This window comes from Betta splendens, chromosome 3 (assembly GCF_900634795.4).
Source record: "Betta splendens chromosome 3, fBetSpl5.4, whole genome shotgun sequence".
Taxonomy (NCBI): domain Eukaryota; kingdom Metazoa; phylum Chordata; class Actinopteri; order Anabantiformes; family Osphronemidae; genus Betta; species Betta splendens.
The window spans coordinates 19,135,263-19,155,009 of record NC_040883.2 but is presented as its reverse complement, the minus strand read 5'-3'; the positions used below and the strand labels follow the sequence as shown (position 1 = coordinate 19,155,009).

The window sequence follows — 19,747 nt, the reverse complement described above, 5'->3', positions numbered from 1 at the left end:
CCTTAACATTTAGCTCTAGATACTGTACAGTATCACACTTTTTCAATCCCATCAGAGTCCTCATTCAAAAAATTTTTTCGCATAGTTTACATACCACAAGTGTGACAAAACAACTATAAAAACGTGCAAAATCTTAACATTTTATGCTGTGTTCCTATTTTTTAATTTCTTGCTTTCTTATATAGTTTAATAACATATTTTAAATTTATGAAAAAACTGGGTGCTAAAAATAACTTTTTAAGCCATACTTGATTATTTAAGTTCTATAATAAGCTAAGTTTTGTTAACACAACCTCATTTACTCACCCCACGTTTTATTTTGAACGCATGTACCGGATCCGTGGGGTTTTATTTTGACGAGCTTGACGCTGGTACCGTTATCTCCGTCCAAGTGGAGGGAGTCTGAGCGTCGTCCAGTGGATGATGAGACGAAGTAGAAGAGAAGACTGTGATCTCCAGAAAAACTAAAGTAACCTACATTGGTTGTAAAATGTTTCTGACGCCGAAGTGGTGGATGTTTGTCGTTTTCCTGACAGGTAAGCGAAGTTGAACAGACATAAAGTTCGTGTTTAACTTGGGTTAAGGCGCGTAACAGGTTGTTGAACTCAGGTTGAACGCTGAGGTACTGTAACCTAACGGTAACGTTAGCTAGCGGCCCTGGCTTAGCCTAGCTCAAAGGGTTTAGCTTTATAGTATGTTGCTGTGTTGGGTCAAGCCCAGGTCAGTTCAGCCTTTAATTGATATCTATTATTATTTTTAGTCAGGTGAGACGTAGTCTCGATACTCTTAGATTGTTAAAGTTGAGTTTTCCGTCGCAAACTGTAAAGGAAACGTTTTTTATGGCTGCACTGTCGCTTTGTCAATTGTGTTGCATTGTTACACTGTATTTAATCAGTCATGTGTGAATGATGTGACTAGAAGCTTGGGGTTGTGGATTATCGGTCCGCATCAGTCAGTACCTCACTAAAAAAGTCACAAATATTGTCCTTTTGGGGCCCCGTTACTAAGAATCAGTCATAAATTAGATTAGAAAAAAATTAGAGTATTTTATTGTGTTTGTTTTTAATTCACAGTTGTGTATTTTCAACTTTTGTCAAGTAATTATAAATTAGTTAACAGCCCAGCACCCCATCGTGGGCTGCAGTGTTGTCACCAGTGTTGTTTGCCAAATTAGTTTTATGTTCAGTATATAAAGTATGCTTTCTTGGTAAGCTGCTGACACAAATTCCACAATATATGTTAGGACACCTGGCCTTTGTCTGCTGACTGCTCATTGTAAACTAATGTTGCTCCCCTCAATCAACAATGTTGAAAACAGATCTCTGTTGTAGTGTTTGTGTACAGCAGTTAATAGTTAATATGTTTCTACTCTTCCCGCTTACATTTTGTCCTCTGGGGGTGTCTTCCTTTGAAAACTAATAAAGACAGGATTACCATACAGCCTGTATTGTGCCAAAAAGAACAACCTCCAGGTCTTAGAAAACAGAATAAAAAAAAGCTAAACTCCCCCTCATTCCTCACCCATCCCTGTTCGCTCGTCCAGTTCTGATCCCCCAGTGCACAGTAGCATACTCAGATGTTTCGAGTGTGTTATTTTTTTTTTACTTGCCTCTCTACTGTTGAACTGCCAAGTTCAAGCCTTTGATCATCATGTGATCTTCCTGATCCTGTGGATCAAAAACCTTTAAACAGGTCAGCCCCACTCATAATAAGGTTTTAATTGCAACATTTTCATCATAATCTTTGTTTTCCAAATTTATTCTGACAAAGTTTTAAATTAATAATTTATTTGCAACAACAAATAAAACTAAAGAAAACACAATTATTTTTGCACCTGACATAAAGTATTTTTACTTGGCTGAATCACTTTTGGAGAAGCTGGGTGATTCATGGCAGGGAACGTGTCATCTACAGTATTAACTATTTTTAGAATGAACAAGCAGGACCACATGTCTTCTAAGACCTTGAGTCAGCAGCTGGATTATTGCTGTCTGCTGTAGTAATCCTTAAATTCCCCATTATTACACATAATACCACCTATATTACTGGAGCTTGTTTGGGTTACTGTACCTTTACTGTGTGTCAGTTTGAAACTGTGAGTTTCGCCTCTAGCAAAACCAACAACAACATTTTACCAATAACTATATGCTGACAAGTATAAATTATCTGCACAGTCATAATCATCACAGTCATCATAATGATTTTTATTATAAAATTGTTGATATTTCTTCATTATGCTCTCATTATTCCTCAGGTGTCCTACCTCCATGTTGCCTAGGGGTTCATGTTCATGTGAGAGATGAGAAAAGGTATGCCATGCTGTTCCAGTCAGTGGTCCTGCCTTGTCAGTACACCAGCGTGTCTACCCAGACACCTGTGGTGCAGTGGGTCTACAAGTCCTACTGTCGAGACCGGACGCGGGATTCTTTTAGCCTTTCTGACAGCCTGAATGAGGGCCTGGGAGGAGGCAGGCTGACAAGTGGATCTACAAGACTTGGAGGGTACGAGACAGCACTGAGTGCAAGCTACCTTGAGTGCTCTGACAGCAGCCGGACAGTTAGAATTGTGGCCTCCATCTCTGGTTCATCTATCACACTGTCGGAATACTACAAGAACAGAGACATCTCTGTCATCAACAGTAAGGGTTTTTAAAAACATTGGACACATCTTTCTTCATCTGTGTACACAACAGAAGTCTTTAGCAATTAAGTGTAGCTTAGCCGCTCTGGATGGAATGTCCAGGTACTTGCCTGCAGTATTATTAAGTAAAGTATTAATTTTTATTGTCACATTTTTTACAGGCAATATTTTACATGTAAACACTGGACTTTTTTCTGCAGCATTCTGTCTTTTATTGAACTATAACTACTGTGTGTGTATTTTTGTGGTTCTATTCGTCTTTCTTGTAGACAGGGAGACAGCCTTGTTTGGAGGTGTCAGATTTATTGAGCTCTAACTCTGACTCTAAAGAATCAACCTTCTCTTCACCAGCAGGAACACAGACAAAAGAAGCAGTTTTCATGCTGTCCCCTCATTCATGTTGACCCCTCGCTCCTTCCCTCTGATGTACTTCAATGTACCACTTTTACGTTTATTGACAGATCTCTCTACATCCCACCATCCACACACTAATTTCTTCAGTTGAAGATTTTTGTTTCACTTTTCTTGACTCTCTTCTGTCCCAGTCATTGTCCTTAAAACATTCATCATACTGATCGTGTAAATTTGAAACTTTGACAGTTTCTTCTGATTCAGAGTGAGAGTCTAGTCATTCGTACCCATGTTATCCCATTCAGCATTGCAGGTTAGCTGCAATCTGTCCCAGCATGTACAGGGCAGGGGGTCTTTTGTTATTTACATGGTCAAATAAACTCATCAAAGTTGTTAGGAAGTAGATATTGTACTTTTTACACTTAACATAAATAAAATTAGCAGGTATGTTTAAGTTAGTTGAAGTAGAGGTATGCCGCTGTAGTGGAGCATTCTGGTCTGCCTTTCCCCTATCATGCTCCTTGACTAACAGGATAAGGAAGTGAATTATACAACCCATTTCCTGTATTTTCAATGCGCGACCCTTTGCATTCTAATTAGCAGTCCAGTGTTGTATTATGTGCTCTGTGGTCTGGGCCAAACTACTGTATATTTGTTTCTAAGATGTTTAAGTCACTGGTATTTTAAAAAAGATTGATAAATTTATATTTTGAAAAAACTATAGCCAATAGCCTGAAAGAGTGAGGTAATAAAGTATTTTGTTTGTCATTTTTAATCCAATCTTATCTCATGCAGAGGCAGACCTGCGGATAGGAGAGGTCCAGTGGGGAGACAGTGGCATTTACATCTGTAAAGTGGTCATACCCGATGACTTAGAGGGACAGAATGAAGCCTCAGTGGAGCTGCTGGTTCTAAGTAGGTGCAACCTTTTCCTTACTGTATATGCATGTTGTAAAGAAACTACTGTAAGTTAAACCTACAGTATCAGCTGGGACACACTTGGACCTTTCACTGTGAATATTTCCCCTTTCTTTCATTCATATGGTGTACTTTCAATTTTGGTGTGAGCCTCGATCACCTCTGGTAGATTCATCGATGGTGAACTCAGATGTGCACTTTAACATGATAAAGCAGCACAGTCCGTGTGTAATTGAGTCATTCATTTTATTGGTCGTCCACTTTGTCGTTGTCTGACTTTTGTTCAGTATTCACAGAAATGGCATCACACTCCTACCTTGTGTCACATTTCAGTACAGAAAATTTTTCTTTATAATTAATGAGCTATAGGTACAGAAATGTTTCCCATAGAACAAAGTACTGTTACTGTACATAACAAGGCTTTTTGAAGCTGATCACTTTCAACAAGTCTCACAAATATTTACAAATATTACACCTAATTGTGTTCAAGTGTTTACGCTACTGTAAGTTCTGTCTGTGAAATGTTGTAATGTGTTCCAGTGACAGTGTACTTGTGTGTCTTCACTAACAACGAATGTTACCATGGCAATGTTTGAGAGTCCGTGTGGCTCTTGGTGCCCTGCTTCCCACTGTGGCTGAACCTTTGTTTGGCTGACACTTGGAGACTTATGTGGTCTATGCACAAAAGACACGCACTCCCTGACAAAAGCTAACTCAAGTAAAGGACTGGCAGCTTTTACAGTTTGTGGATTTCTTTCTGTTTTTCCACTAAAGACTGGGCATTGCTTTAATTTCATAATAAAATATTTTACAGACAGAATATAATAATACAATAGAGAAATGTATTAACCTAGCCTTAGAAATCCCTATTCCAACATTGTGCAAGAATGTTGTAATACTTGATTTCACTTTAGCTAATATATGGCATGCGAGGTGCAACTGTTTCCATAACAACAGCTGGAACTCTAGCCCAATGTCTTAAAGGGTTGTTTATATTTCCAGAAAGCTTGACTAAAAAGAACTAAAGAGATTTAATGACAGAAGAGACAGCAGGGAAAAATGATACAAAAGAAGTCCATTTATGAAAAAGTCGTCAACCAATACAGCTTTTTCTGTCCTTTTTTCTGTGCTTCATTTTACTTTTAGTATTTCATACCAAAATGTTTACAAATTTTGTGTGTGAGACTAAATGGAAACGTACAAAAAGCCATACTTGAGTCAAAAGCAGCTGTTAGGAGTAGTTTGAGTTGGAAATGGTGAGATTTGGGTATTATTAAACTTAACTGGTTTCTTTCTGTTTTCAAATCTAGCAAGCAACTTATTTTGCTTTTCTGTCAGTTAGGTATGTGTTGTAAAGTATTGTGTAAGTAAGTTTGAGTCAGAACACTTCTGCCTGCTCTTTGTATTTTCAGCCCCTTTTCACACATTGCACACTCTCCATGTGCATCACTATCAAGACCAGTGCACAGTATTTGTTCATGTCACCTTCACCTGATGACTTTTTGTCTCAACATACATGCTCACATTATCATGCATTATTGTGACACAATGCACATTACAGTATAGCGCTAATGTTTTATTGATCTGTTGGTGTTTTCCTTAAACTAAACATGTGTAAAGTTTATTATCAAATCTTAGGTTTTTCAAGTAACTAAAGTTTAAACAGCTACAATATTTAGGGTGTTTTAGATTGCTTTTCTTAGCTACTTGTGTTTTCAACATTGAGGTTTTAGGAATTTAGCTCTTCACATGGATGGCTGAAGGTGGCCAGTTGGCATCTCATCCAGGAATCACTTTAACACTGGCCAGAAACAAAAAGGAGAAACAAATAATTTTAAGGAACAACATGTTTCTCTGCAGTTTGTTTTATGTCTCTGGGTCTGCATGCAACATTACTCACAGCTCCTTTCTGTTTGTTACCTCTAAAGAACGATTCAAAAACCTGATTTGATATTGCAAACAAGATCAGAATGTCCTGTGGTGCACGCTGCTCTTGACTTGCATCTTTTTCTCATTTTCTCTCTGCTGCAATATTAACTTTCTTGGAGTTTCATAACCCATTCTTTCTCCTGTATGCTTGTCACCACTGCTCTGTCTCTTTCTAGGTTTCTCAGGTGTGCCTGAAGATTTGCTGCCAGACTTTGAATTGAAGATTATGCCAGGTAGGGGCATAATGTATTCTCCCCTCACCTGTTTCCTCCATTCACTAACCCCCTTTACTGCTTCAACAGTTTGTGTAGCAACCATACAAATTATAGTAAGTAAGACAGTAAGTACAGTAAGACATGTTGAATGCTTCTAACACGGACAGCAATGACGCACCCTAACCTACAGTATACTCCTCTCACATGAGTGCTGTAGATAATGCAGGTGATTCAGCCATCATGAGGTGTTGATTTGATTTAAGAGCCACTTCTCTCCTCGCTGTCGTATCCGCACTTGTCAGATACTGAACTGTGCTAGAAAACAACTATTATCTTCATTATGGTTTTTCATGGTTGTAGTTAACATTCTATTCATTTGGACACTACCCAGAAAAATCCTCAAGCAGGAAAGGGAGTTTTTTTTTTTTAACGCCTACACTGCATATTTAACATGTTTGGTTTGTGGCAAGTAATAAATTAATGGGTTCACTGTGTGTACTGTACTGTGTCTCTCACACTGACTTTTTAAAAAAAAAAATGGTTTTACAGTATTCACACAGGCAAAGTAGCTACCTGTGCCCTTGTGTTTGTGTTACATTAGTATATTCCCATAATTCTGTGTGTAAGTGTGTATGCGTGCATATCTGTGTTTGCGTGTGTGTAAATGTGATTACATCACAAGGTAATTTGTTTCAACAGCCAGATCTTGACTGTCTTACAGAGCAGCATGAACTGTCCTTTTCCTTCCTTTAGGGAATGCAGGTTTCCTGTGTGTGTGCTTGTTTTTGGTGACTCTGGTGAGAGAGCAACAATATTGCCTCTAGTTTTACATTGTTAAAGATTTCCTATGTGCAGTCTCTTTTTTTTCCTTTGTCCCTGTAGAGATTCGCTTGTACTTCAGACACTGTGCTCGCTGAGAAAAATACTACAGTTTAAAGTGACTGTTTAGAATATTTGATTGTTGAGGTATGTCCCATTTCACCATCCTGTTGCCACAGGAAATGCATTGCAAAAGGAAGAAAGTAATTTAGTACACTATACAAGATCATGAGTTTAGGTAGAAGAATGTGTTCAAATATTTATTGTACTTGGTCATGTCTTATCTTACATAGTTACATAGTCCTATCATCTGGCCAGCCTATCAGCAATTTCTTGCTTGTCAGTGTACAATCACATTAGAACATTTGCTGCTGCGTGCTAAAAATAAAGCTTTCTGGGTTGTTTAATCTTTATTAATGATTAATTGTGCTATTTTTCCATTAAGTCTCATGTGTGTCAAGTGTATGTTTTAGCATGATTGTGTTACAGTATATGCATCACCATCATTGCTTATTTTCTCAGCATTTTGTGCTTAATAGTTGGGCTAACACTGGGAAAGACCACTTGTTATCTGTTTACAGTAAAACTAATCTAAGAAACATACTGTACAGAAGAAGAAAAGCAACAAAACTCTGAAGATATAAAAAGAGATTCCCCTGCTTTTCCTACGTTTCTGAAGTACAGGTGTTGGAGGTGTTATTGAATGTGCAACAAATGTTGTGTGAAGCTGGCTACAATGCCTTAAATTTGTTGGTGCTTAAATATATACCGTAATCTTACAACTGACAATAAGTGTGAAGTTAGAAAACATTTAGTTTGGCATATGTCTTATCCTGCTTCACAATGTTTAAATAGGATGCCCAAAGTATAACTGCACAGTGATTGGATCATTTGTTCTTAACTGTTCCAGTGTAAAGGTGTGTTTGCTTACAGTACATCTGTGATTCTGTCTATGTACTTTCAGAGTGGGCGTTTGTGGCGGCAGTAGCTCTGGGCAGTGTTTTATTCCTGCTGTTAGTTGGGATTTGTTGGTGTCAGTGTTGTCCTCACTCCTGCTGCTGCTATGTCAGCTGCTGGTGCTGCCCTGACACGTGCTGCTGCCCCAGACACTGTGAGTATAAACACCCGTGCAGTACTAAAACAGGCAGAAGTTGTGAATACTGATACTGTCTGATAGAAAGATGTTTGATGAGGATTGTGTGGTGTTTTTAGTGTATGAGGCAGGTAAGGGTATAAAGACAGGCAGCTTCACCCATCAGACACCTGCATACCCTCCCTATTTTGTCTCTGGTGTTCCAACCATGGTCCCCATTGCCCCCCCCTCACTGGTGGACAAGATGTCATCTGCCCCCACCTCCACCAATGGAACCTTACTTACAGCAGGTAAGCTTACTCCAAAAAACAGTAGATTATAGCAGTATTAAAATTACAGCATAGTGTAGAAAATGCAAACAACACCAGTGTAATCATCATACAAGCCAAAGTAAAACACAAGTTTTTCCACACTGATGGGTCAAGTGTGTATCTCCAGTGCCAGTGCATGCTGTGGGGGTTTCCTACCGCGTGCCTTCCCCTCAGGAACAGGACTCTCTCAGAGTGCTACAGTATGTAGAGCATCAACTGGCTCACTTCAACCCTGCCAGGTCCACCAGCCACCAGTGTAAGCTTCATGAACCCATGCTGTGGCTTTATGCTGTCAAATTGCTGTCAGGGTCCACTGAAGCATGCGGTAGCAACGACCTGGCACAGCATACTGTGCTGCCTCTGCTCTTGGTGTCATTTTGGCCTTGCATTCTTTTCAGCTTGTCTTTGCTTGCATCTACACACTTCTGCAATCCAGATTTGTTCTTCCAATATCATACAGTAACAGATGTGTGCATGCTTTCTTTCCTGAAAGACAACTCATAAATGTTTAACGACTTTGTGTAATTTCCTATAGACCATTACTACTTTTTTCTTAAATTTCCCAGTCATTTGGAATCATTCCTGTCTACTGCTAATCGTATTTTTTCTTTTATAGCTTGTAGTGTTTCTGAGCTAAGTTCTCTTCACGAGGGAGAAAACGGCTTCCGCCAAACATACCGTAACGTCCAGAAGAAAGCACTGCCCGCTATCCCTGATCATAATCCACAGCCTGAACCGCAGCCCTACTGCGGCAGTCATAGCCCAGAGCCACAGTGTTATCGTAACAACCCTCCTTCACCCCTGCATTGTCGTAATGACCCAGAATCAGAGTCTCACAGATACCAGGAAAAGCCTTTTCCTCCACGGCGTTACAGCGAAGACCCTCCGTCCTCCTCACAGTCTCACAGACCCAGCCGTACTCAACAGCAACAGATCCACAGTGAGGAGGACAACCACCACAGGTGCAGACATGTCTTAACACAAAAACACAAGCATGTATAGTGTCCTCTCCTGACCTTGTATTTTGGTTTTAGGTGGAACCCTCGTTCAGAACATCTGCAGAGAAAGAGGTATCATACTGCAGAAACAGACTCGCTGGACGAGTTGGAGGAGTTTGCTCCTTGCCAGACAAGAGGCAAAAGGCCTGAAAAGAGGCAGGATGGACAAGGAGACTACGAGCTGGAGCTTCTGGAATTCAATCGATATCCTTCCTACCGCAATGGCCCACCACAGCATTACCGCAGTGATGAAAATGACCTTGGAGACAACAGTGAAGATTTGCCCAGAGGGAATAGAAAAAACACACACAACATAAGCCCACTTTCTTCACCCAAAAAAAGAAGGGGGACTTGGGATAGTGAACATGCTGCTCCGCCCCCTCCCAGACTAAATCTACCCTCAACATCCTCTCAAGAGAAGGACTATGATGGCACATTTCTTAACAGCTTGCTGGAGCGTAAGGCTAAGTTGCGAGGGGCCGGGCAGGGTCAGAGCGCAGCGCGGGGTGATCAGGATTCAGATACACCCTCAAAAGGCAGCTCCAAAAAAAGCAGTGTGGAATCTAGTCGACATTACAGTCGCTCACCTAGTAACAGGCCTGAGGCGGATTCACTCCCTCCCTACTCTGATACAGAGAGAAGCAGATCTAGCAGGCCATCTCCACGGCCACTCCCAGCTAACACTCAATGCTCTCAACCTTCTGCTGATACCCTGACTGGTCGACAAGAGGAACCCAGAGACAAATCCAGAAAAGTGGTGAGCTATATTTAGAACTATACCAGTTTGAGTTATTTGTTTTTGATTCTGTATGATATTCTGAAGTGAAAAGAGGTGCAGCCACTAGGAACCTTTGCTTTAGGAATTTTGCAGTTTGTAAGACTGAATCTGACAGGTGAAACACAGAATCCGTGGATAATTTAATTCCTCAAAAGAACAAGCAGAAGAATATTTTATTACCTTACTGTATTTACTGTACTGTATTGTATTGCTACTAAATGTATGACATGAGTAAAATGACCTCAGTATAAATAATCAATATCCCATACAGAGTACAGATTCTATGGTTGAGAAACGTACAGTACTAAAAAAATTCTACTTAGGTGACAATAAGTGTTGTTGTTGTACTTTTGACAGGTCAGGTTCAGATGCTACCAGAGGGAAAACTAGGTAGAATACTAAGCTCTACATCCAATTACTTTCAATAATAATCATAACTGGTTGTGTACTCCATGTCTAACCTGGGTCAAAATGGTTTTCAACAACAAGTTCCTGTACAAAATATTAACAGCCTTAACAGTAGCAAAAATAAAAAACGTTGAAATGCAGTTTGACCCAGGTTCGACTTGACCGTAATAACCATCTTTGGCTAATGCTGGCTGCCTTTTGTATTGTCTCGGTGAATTAGATAAACTCTAATATTTATATGTTGTTTTGATTACATGCTCTGCTTTTTTATTCTCAGCAGAGCACTCTTCTGAGCCGAGATTCCCTCATCGTCTGAAAAGCTTTGAGCTTCTGGTGCGAAACTTTGGGAACTGCACTCCTGCTGAAAGATGATGGAATTGACTCTTAGTGTGGATTGTTGACAAAGCTTAAAGAATAGGCACAAACAAAGAAATGGACAACTGCCACACTTTCTTCAGAATGTCATCAGGCTTTCTGGCAGTGACGTTGCTGAATGATGAAGTCAGTGCTTAGTTTCTGTCACTGCCTGCCTCACATACAGATGCAGATACAGTACAGTGTATCCTGGACTAACACTGAACTGTGTGTTGGTTGTGTGCCCTGAACAGTCCCTCCCATCAACGCTCTGTTCGTCTCCCCTTCTTCCTTCAGAAAATATCGAAGTGGAGACTGGCTTTAGGCTTTCAGCACAACCATTTCCTTTATTTTCATTTGAAATATATGCCCTTGAGAAGAACAGAACGTATCAGTTGTGACAATACCCACACTGTGTTATTCAGTAAATAGGGATTCATTCAGAAAGGTTTTACAATGAGAGAAGCAGTGTGGACTTACCAACAACAACAACAACACCCATAAAGCTGTAGATTTGGAGAATCTTTGCACATCTATTGATGTCAGGGTTTTCACATTATCCCTGAAAATAATGTTGGGGAAAAAATTGCAGTTTGTCTTCAACTCTATTAGGATTTTTTATATTTATCAATTATGAGGCATTGTAGCATCTCTCATATCAATATTTAAATTTATTTTCTCAGTTTTGATTAATAATTAGCTCCCTCTGCATTTGCATTGTTAGAGCCACAAAGCAATAAAGCTACAGTACACAGACTACTGTAATGTACCTGCTCACACCAAAGCACAGTTAGACAGAGGACGGGACAAGGTGTTAAACTAAATATTCACTAAATGTTTTTTGGAAAAGTTAAAAGATGTTTAAAATGCTAGACTCTAATACAGCAAATAAACAGACACATACTGAAAGCACTGTACAAAAACAAACTAATATTGCTCCATTTTAACATTGAATGGTGTTATATTATGTTCACAGCTTGTTCTGCTTTAGCCAATCCATGCTACTTTCTGTGACTTAATTAGATCATACACGCAAATGTACTTTGCCCATCATCTTAGAAACATATAAGAATATAACCTGACTGAGGTTATATTGCAATGCTACAGTAGTCCCCATAACTTTATGTTTACAGTATAATGCAGCTTTCTATCTTGTTAATCTGTATTAAAGTTTACATCAAGTAACATTTTCTTTCAAACCCAACTATTATTTCAAGCAAGCATCTAAGGTATTTAATTACCCAGTGGCTTCACATCTATTTATATGGTAACTATTATGTGTGATATGATCATTGTGATTTGTAAATACAGTAATGGTCTAAGCACTCCACTGAAACTGTGTACATACTGTAAAAGGAAGTGTCTTTGACTTGATTACTGTGAGCCTTTTCTTATCCTTGCTTTTTCAACAGCTATTTTTTTTATATGTTGTGCCCTGTGCAGTATTTGTTCATTCCTACCCACACGGTGAATAGGTTTGCCTTTAGTTTGCTTTCTGCCATTCTCTGCTCTTCGGTACAGATTTGTGTGCGTGTGTGTATTACAGAGAAATGACCATCACTTATCTGTCAAGGAGACAATGTGTAATTGAGTGTGACTCATGGCTTTGTTCATTGTTGTAGCCACAAACTATGTGTCGTCATTACACAGCTGTGTCAAAACTCACGCATCATTTCTGCTAGAGCCCAACCACAAAAATCTGCTTGTATTTTTGTTGCCCACGAGTGTTACAACACTTAACAATCCATCCAATACATGTTTAAAAATTCTAATTATTTAAATGTTAAGACACAATGTGGTACTGTTAATATGACACGAGAAGATCCATTGTGTTTGTTTTTTTGACATTAGGTTTAGGGGCCAAATATGCACAAACACATGCAAGTTATTGTCCATTTTTATAGATTAAACCTACAGTACCCAACACAGTCTACTGTAGGTACATTTGTATTTTATAAACATTAATCTAAAAATTGTAACAACACTTTGAAATAGCATAATGTCACAAGGATTTGCTTTACCCAATAACGTTTTGATAACACATTTTGATAAACGTTTTAATAATGTTTTTAACACTTGGTGAAATAGTTATATTTCCACAAACACTTAGTTCACAGGAGTTCACAGGAAAAACACATTTCAGTCCTTTAGGTTTTACATATTATTTAGTCTGTGTGAAAGAAATGTCTTCATTAACTTTACAGTATATTTGTGATGGGAGGGAATTGAGTAAGACATTTGAGTGCTCACAACTTCAGAGTATAGTATGTCAGGAATGTTGTTGATCTACTCCCTCCTGTACTTTACAGGAAAACATGGCATCACAGAGTAAAAGGTTTGTTTCTACTTTGTGTTTTTGCATTTGGATGGAAGTTACACTTGATCAGTTGACATTTAGCAAACATTCTGGAGTTAAGTTGCTGTCTATCAAGTACTGTGTGATCCAATCACAGACATATGAGGCTCAGTTGTTTGGTTAAAGCCAGCGCAGCCACTTGAGACACCCTACTTCCTGATTAAAAATCTATGCCACACAGAAACTTGTAACTGGACAACACTTTAGCATTAAAAATAAAACTTTATGTTAAGGATTTTTGTCACTTTTTTGATAGCCTTCAGTTAAATTTTCAAGATTGTTTAAATGGACTGAAATGGCAAATCTACATGATTACATGTTTACAGCTGCAGTAAATAAAATGCATCAGCGCTACTATGAGTGTTTATGCAGTGGAGCTGTGTTTGTGGATTAGGGCCTCAACAGGGAGGATCTTGGCCAAGGTTTTCAGTAGAAAAACAGTAGGAGGACTGCAGGTGCAGAGTGGGTGGGCTTAGACACAAAACAATCTTGGAACAAAGAAGGAGGACTTTTGAAGCACTTCATTGAAACACAAGTATACCCATATACGTATAGAGGCAGAAGTGTATGAAGAACCAGTTTAAAAGCAACCTGTTTCGTTTAAGCGACAGACTTCAACGGAAATCAGACGACGAATCTGAGGTTTAGGTCGACACCTAGCGGAATTATTTCAGAATGACATTACAAACGCATAAGTAACAAAGCAGTACAGCTACATTCAATGCAAGATACCAAATAATGCAGCTCTGGACCTGGACCCCATTTGTCACGTTTCCTTTATTCCACTTGTCCACACACTCTCTAAAAGTCCAATTTCCATTTCCATATTCCAATATTTTATACATGACACCAGACTGTCTGATGCCCAAATAATTAGATGGCACATGCTTGAATGGGCAAGAACGGCTCCTCGCTGAATTCTGTTGAGAATACAACAACGTACGATATCACGGTATAAACGTAAACCTGTGCACTCACGCATTTTAGACAAATGGCAGATATCAATTTAAAAATGCAAACATAAAGTTGTTTGACAAAGCGGCGTAAGGTTGTAAAATAATTTTAACAATTTGGTACATGAGAAGGCCAGAAAAACTAACAACTAAATTGGCTTTTGGACTTTCGTTTCGGTACCTGTTGACGTCACACCTGAAGGCGAACGCACCTGTTCCAGGGTGGAGTCAGATGAGCAGAGTTTCAGCCACAACAGCGATCAGCTAGTCGAAGCTACAACAGTGCCGCTTGTGTTACGTTTCCGGCTTGGTTAAAAGCCTGTTTTACCTTTTTTTCTTGTATATAATTATTGGATTTTGGCCTCGTTCTTCTTTTTCGGAACCGGACTTTATTTGGAGCGCTTGGTCGAGATGAGGTCACTACCTGTCTTGAGCCTCCTCTTGTCGCTACTCAAAGGTAATTTTAATTTCCTTATATATCTCATCTTTTCAACGTCTTCCTTTACACCTGTTCATGAATTTAAAGTTGATAAAAGTGTCTACAAACACTGAGAAAACCGGAGGTATCGGTCACGTGACAGGTTTTATTTATTTTACATAAAGATGCGTATCTTACTTTACAGTGGCCTCTTGTTTCGCTGTCTGTTTACACAATTAATGTTAATACGGCTCAATCTGTTCCGTTTTACTTTGTATGTGCTATATTAGCTGTGTTTTGTCATTTTCAATATTTTTTATTAGGAAAACATTTATCATTAAAATGATCGTGAAGTTACATTTTTAAACCGGCTCCACCTGTGATCACTGTTTTTTTTTCCTTCTGTCTAATTTTCAGCTGGTTTTAAGCGTAACTCCAGCCACTGATACATGTCCAACTTTAGGACTACTTTGCCTCAACTGGTTTCATTCCAGCTTTTTGTTGCGTGGTTGCTAGTTTCACTGTAAGGCTTTCCGGTGTCTCTGTGTGACCTGTTTTTCTGGTTTTTCCACTTTGAGAATGGATGACAAAACCCTTCGTGCTCCTCTTCCTTGACCTGTAACAAAGCATCTGATTGTCGCCCCCACAGCGTCCATGGGTCTTCAGGTCACCGTTCCTCAGACCCAACGCAGCACCTTCTTGTTTTCCTCAGTGACCCTCCGTTGTGACTACTCCACCTCTGCGCCAATACAGAATGTTGTGCTCACTTGGACGTACAAGTCCTTCTGCCTGGACCCTGTGCTAAGTTACTACTCCACAGGTATGAAACCAGCCAACGCAACAGCAGATTGGAGAGAAAAGTGTTACAGTAGGCCTCAGGGAGCGGGTATAATGGCTTCACAAGCCTCTTGTCCCGGACTTTCCCCTCAACTACTGTTTACAGAAAACGCAGTTTTGAGGTGTGACTGGCTGAGGACAAACAAATCAGCACGTCTGCAGCTCCACACAAATTCTGTTCTAACACCTGGCAATCAGGTCCAACATTACATTTTTCCCCACAGAGACCACACTACACCATCATGCAGATCACTTTACAGTAAATAATCTAATAATTTAAATCATCAATTAAAATAAATTCCAAAAATGTAGCTGGCCTAGTCTGCATGGTAAATACTGTAGACTTAAGATGGTGTGTTATATTGTATCTGCATGCATGAAATCTCCTCTAGCCTAATGGCACACGTTTGCCAAAATAATTTGAAAAATTTGTGTTCTTTATTTCACTTTTTTTTTGTATTTGACACATTAAAGCTTTGATCCAGATGAACTTTCGTTCATGGAATAGAATGAATGATCTTGGGACTAAAAATTCTAAAAAATCAAATTCAAACTATCTGCTTACAGATATAGTATACATGTACTTTTTACAACCCAGAATAAGCAATAATGTGATACACATTCTGTATACTAACTACTCATTTTTAAATGGGTGTTACTAGTTGCCCATAGATAAGGGATAGCGGAGTATGCACTGTATTGATTTGAGAAATCTGTCTGATTGTGCAGCATACCAGTCCGAACTGCAGATGGGAAGGGATCCAGCCAACGACTGTAGCGATAGTCAGCGGACAGTGCGCGTTGTTATTCAGAAACAAGGAACCAATGCACCAATACTGGGAGCAGACTACTCCCAACGGAAGATCACCATCCAGAACAGTGAGTACCCCGAAAGCAAATTCCATAATAGTGTTTTTGTTCTGGTTTTAGTTAAATGTTTATTTTCCAATTCAGAGATATGTATTAGCGCAGTTTGACTTGAGGTATTTGTAAAACATACAAATTATTAAATACGTTAAACATTTTGGTGCAAAAGTATAAATCGTCTCTTCAGAAACTTTTGCACTTTTTAAGATTTTGGCAAAAATACTTATAAAATGTGTTACATGCATGAACTTGTCTTTTATTTAAGGAAAAATAATTTGAATGAGTTGGAAAAAATGTTAATTTTTTCATTTTATTTTTTTCTGTTTAATGTTTTGTGTGCTCTACAGATGCTGACCTGGTTATCAGTGAGGTGATGTGGTGGGATAATGGCGTGTACTACTGCACTGTCAGTGCCTATGGAGACACGTCTGGAAACCCTCAGCAATATGTAGAACTCATCGTTTACAGTGAGAAACAAAATGTTTAAAGATAAATGTAATTGTCACTAAAAATTTCCACAGTGTTTACTTTTCAAGTTTATACAGATACTTATATAGAGCATTAAAAGTAACAGAATCTCCATAAAAATCAGACCTCTGAGCATGTTTCTACCTTTCCTCTACCAGACTGGTTAACGGTGCTACTCATCATCATCGGGGCCATCCTTCTTCTAATCTTGTTTGGCATCTGCTGCTGCCAGTGCTGTCCTCAGTGCTGCTGCTGCTACGTCCGCTGCCCCTGCTGCCCAGAAAAATGCTGCTGTCCTGAAAGAGGTACTGTAGAAGTCAGCATTTTAACATTTTGAAAAGACACTAATAAACAAATGGGCTGTAGATGCAATTACCCAAACAGACTTCTGCACTGTTGATGATGTTATTTGATGTATGAGACTATTGCATTCTGGTCTTACAGCGGTGATGCAGCATCGTATGATGAAGGACGCCCAGAAGGCCATGGCTCCCTGGTTAGGAGGACAGCCAGTATACGCACCAATGAGCAATATCTCCTCCCAGAACCCATCTCTCTACTCAGGTAGCACACAGACCTACACACATTAATATCCATTCACAGTTGTCTCCAGGTGTGTATCAACTGACTTTTCTTAACCAATGTTTTAACTCTTCTTAATCTGTTTCAGGGAAGAATCTCCCTCTTCAGCCAATGCCTCTGCCTCCGCCTCATTACTCTGCTTACAATATGCCACCTCCTAGTGTCCATGGCAGCCAGACACCTGCTAGCACTAATAAAATGCTAGATTACCTTGAGAACCAGGTAAAGGGGATAGACATGACTAGTCCTATGTTGCCTCTCCAGGTATGTTTCCATCTACCTTGCCCAATTTGTATTGTGAGTATTGTCATTCTTAACTGTTTTTGTCTTTTGTTCTCATCAGGCTCAGCCACCTTCAGCCCATTACATGCAGCAGCCCCCACCTCCAGCTCATTATATGCAGCAGCCCCCACCTACTGTCAACTACATGCCTACCAATGTCCCATTTTCCGCAGGCCCTCCCAGCATGATCTCTGCCCTTGATGAGGCTCCGACAGAGCGGCGCGTTATTACGCTTCCACCAATTAGGGAGCAACATCAGGGCAGATATCCACCCCAAGCACCTAAGACTCGCCCTCCGAGTTCCAGCGGGAGCAGCCGCAATGGGTTTGGCTACCGTGATGAGCGAGGAGCATCAAGCAGGCGTTACCCTCCTAGACAAATGTCCCGCAGTTACAGCCAAGAATCCCTGGACAGGAACAGTCACAGCGGCCTACGGGAAGGTATGGCCCGTCCACGCTCTCGTTCGAGGGATGACCTGTTGGAAAACCGGTCCAGAGCAAACTACTCTGTCTCAAGGCGAGGATCCTGGAGTTCGGATGACGAGGGAGGCAGCAGAAGAGGCGAGAGGAGGGGAGCAGGAGGCTGGAGTAATAAGGCTCCCAGTTTCGTTGAGTATGAGCCTGAACATAAACCAGGAGCCAGAAAGAATCCACGCTCCTCTGTAAGACTCTCACTGCTTTAATTATCAGACACACCCCAATTTGTTGAATAAAATGCCCATATAGAATTCTAATATTACAGAAAAATAACATACAGCTGATTTGTCTCTTTTAGGACAAGAGTTCTCGCAGTGGTACCAGTGTTGTCATCTAACCCCCCCGTCAGTGAAACGCTGTGACCTTTGTTTCAGAGAACATGCACACCTCATTACCTACCAAAACCCAGGGGGCAGGCCAATGAGTGCCATGTTTTGAGTTTTTGAACTGGATCTGTCCAAACCTAGCAGAAGGATTTTTAGAATGAAGGTACTACACGTCATTTTTCTTTTTAGATATTTTTTAGAGAATGAAAGCAGTTTAACTGTAACTGGGTAAAGTGTTTTATTGATGAAACCTTTTTCTAGTTAATCAGTGCAATAAAAATATTGTAAGGAGACTATCTACAAGATTGTAGGTATTTATAACTGTTTTTTTTTCTGTTACTCTGTTTTATTGGTTAAGCTGTAAACTTATCCCTATTAAATGCTGAAGATATAGTATGGTATCCAGACACATTACAACTGATAGAAGTAAACTATTTAAACAAACATAAAAATACAGTAGTCATAACAAAATTGTAAATATAAAGTTGTTTATGATTGAATCATCATTGTTATTTTATCACATGTCCTTGATGTCTTGCAGTATTTAGTGTGTACTGCTTTGTAGATGATTTGGTTTGTACATAAACACTGCTTGTAAATACTGTATACATTTTGAGGGAAATTAAATGAAAAATAATTGTGCCATTTGTTGTTTTGTTGTGCAAATAACTGCAATACTATAATTTCAGTGCACAATTTGGGAAAAATACATGGTTTATTATTTTCAGTTTTTTAGTGTAGATTTTGCTACTGTACAATTGGTTTGTGTTTTCTAATTATGTTGATATTAAATGTTTTACCTCTTGTGTATAACAGCTGTTTTGTTCTGTTTTTATTGCATTTTTGCTAATAACTGGAGGAAACCAAGCTAGGCTGGAATTGTCAGTTTGTTTTAGTAATTATTACAATAAGAAAATCCCACATCACTGGGCACTCCAGCCTACTGCCACACTCCCCTCCCCTCGATAACTGCTTGATTTGGGTACAGCCTCCAAGTGCCTCCAAGTGCAGCAAAAAAAGTTACTGTGGTCAAATGATCCGCTGTTCGCTTTTCTGTGGTCCCATCAGCCATCGCTATAGTTGAAGTGCGCGATTCGTGTAATACTTAGGGTAACTGTTGCAATCGCTGAGAAGAGCTGAGACTTACTCTAGTACAATAGAGACGATATTAGTGCATATGTGCTAAGGAAACATACAGTAAATTAGTATTTAGAAATATTTACTGATGAAAAACACAATTGGCCTCTATTTTAAAACTTGATACAGTTATATAATATGGTTTGTGGTAGTACTCTATAAAGTACTAGGAAGGAATGGTGTTTTACTAATTTGAGGAACTCTTCATTAAAGGTCAAAGGTCAGCTATAG

The 19,747-nt window shown here is 39.4% G+C and overlaps 2 protein-coding genes across 9 annotated transcripts; both read left to right on the top strand.

The window, feature by feature from the left end:
• Window positions 1–368: 368 nt before the first annotated feature.
• LOC114852221 (immunoglobulin-like domain-containing receptor 2) lies at window positions 369–13,524 on the top strand. 6 transcript variants are annotated; one of them, XM_029144484.3, is made up of 11 exons: window positions 369–536; window positions 2,255–2,638; window positions 3,787–3,906; window positions 6,015–6,071; window positions 7,837–7,983; window positions 8,085–8,255; window positions 8,404–8,532; window positions 8,893–9,238; window positions 9,311–10,031; window positions 10,410–10,442; window positions 10,741–13,524. In XM_029144484.3, exons 1-10 carry the CDS (start codon window positions 491–493, stop codon window positions 10,440–10,442), a joined length of 2,154 nt encoding a protein of 717 aa, XP_029000317.1. In that variant the 5' UTR covers window positions 369–490; the 3' UTR covers window positions 10,741–13,524. The 6 variants fall into 6 exon arrangements, with proteins under 6 accessions (XP_029000317.1, XP_029000315.1, XP_029000314.1 ...); XM_029144482.3 differs by having other exon boundaries at window positions 10,738–13,524; XM_029144481.3 differs by lacking the exon at window positions 10,410–10,442 and having other exon boundaries at window positions 370–536.
• An 831-nt stretch (window positions 13,525–14,355) lies between these two features.
• On the top strand, window positions 14,356–19,194 carry LOC114852222 (immunoglobulin-like domain-containing receptor 1). Of its 3 annotated transcripts, XM_055507175.1 has the most exons (10): window positions 14,356–14,580; window positions 15,191–15,361; window positions 16,108–16,257; window positions 16,593–16,712; window positions 16,872–17,018; window positions 17,158–17,277; window positions 17,384–17,559; window positions 17,639–18,017; window positions 18,094–18,238; window positions 18,352–19,194. In XM_055507175.1, exons 1-10 carry the CDS (start codon window positions 14,535–14,537, stop codon window positions 18,413–18,415), a joined length of 1,518 nt encoding a protein of 505 aa, XP_055363150.1. In that variant the 5' UTR covers window positions 14,356–14,534; the 3' UTR covers window positions 18,416–19,194. The 3 variants fall into 3 exon arrangements, with proteins under 3 accessions (XP_055363150.1, XP_055363149.1, XP_029000320.1); XM_055507174.1 differs by having other exon boundaries at window positions 14,357–14,580; window positions 17,384–17,517; window positions 17,639–18,238; XM_029144487.3 differs by having other exon boundaries at window positions 14,357–14,580; window positions 17,639–18,238.
• The last annotated feature ends 553 nt before the right edge of the window (window positions 19,195–19,747 follow it).

Bases quoted from the DNA above. Each gene is read 5' to 3' on its own strand.
- LOC114852221 (XM_029144480.3), top strand. From the start codon at position 491: ATGTTTCTGACGCCGAAGTGGTGGATGTTTGTCGTTTTCCTGACAG. The intron at 2,639-3,786 runs GTAAGGGTTTTT...TATCTCATGCAG, and splicing joins AGACATCTCTGTCATCAACA to AGGCAGACCTGCGGATAGGA. The intron at 7,984-8,084 runs GTGAGTATAAAC...TGGTGTTTTTAG, and splicing joins GTGCTGCTGCCCCAGACACT to TGTATGAGGCAGGTAAGGGT.
- LOC114852222 (XM_029144487.3), top strand. From the start codon at position 14,535: ATGAGGTCACTACCTGTCTTGAGCCTCCTCTTGTCGCTACTCAAAG. The intron at 14,581-15,190 runs GTAATTTTAATT...TCGCCCCCACAG, and splicing joins CCTCTTGTCGCTACTCAAAG to CGTCCATGGGTCTTCAGGTC. The intron at 17,278-17,383 runs GTAGCACACAGA...AATCTGTTTCAG, and splicing joins GAACCCATCTCTCTACTCAG to GGAAGAATCTCCCTCTTCAG.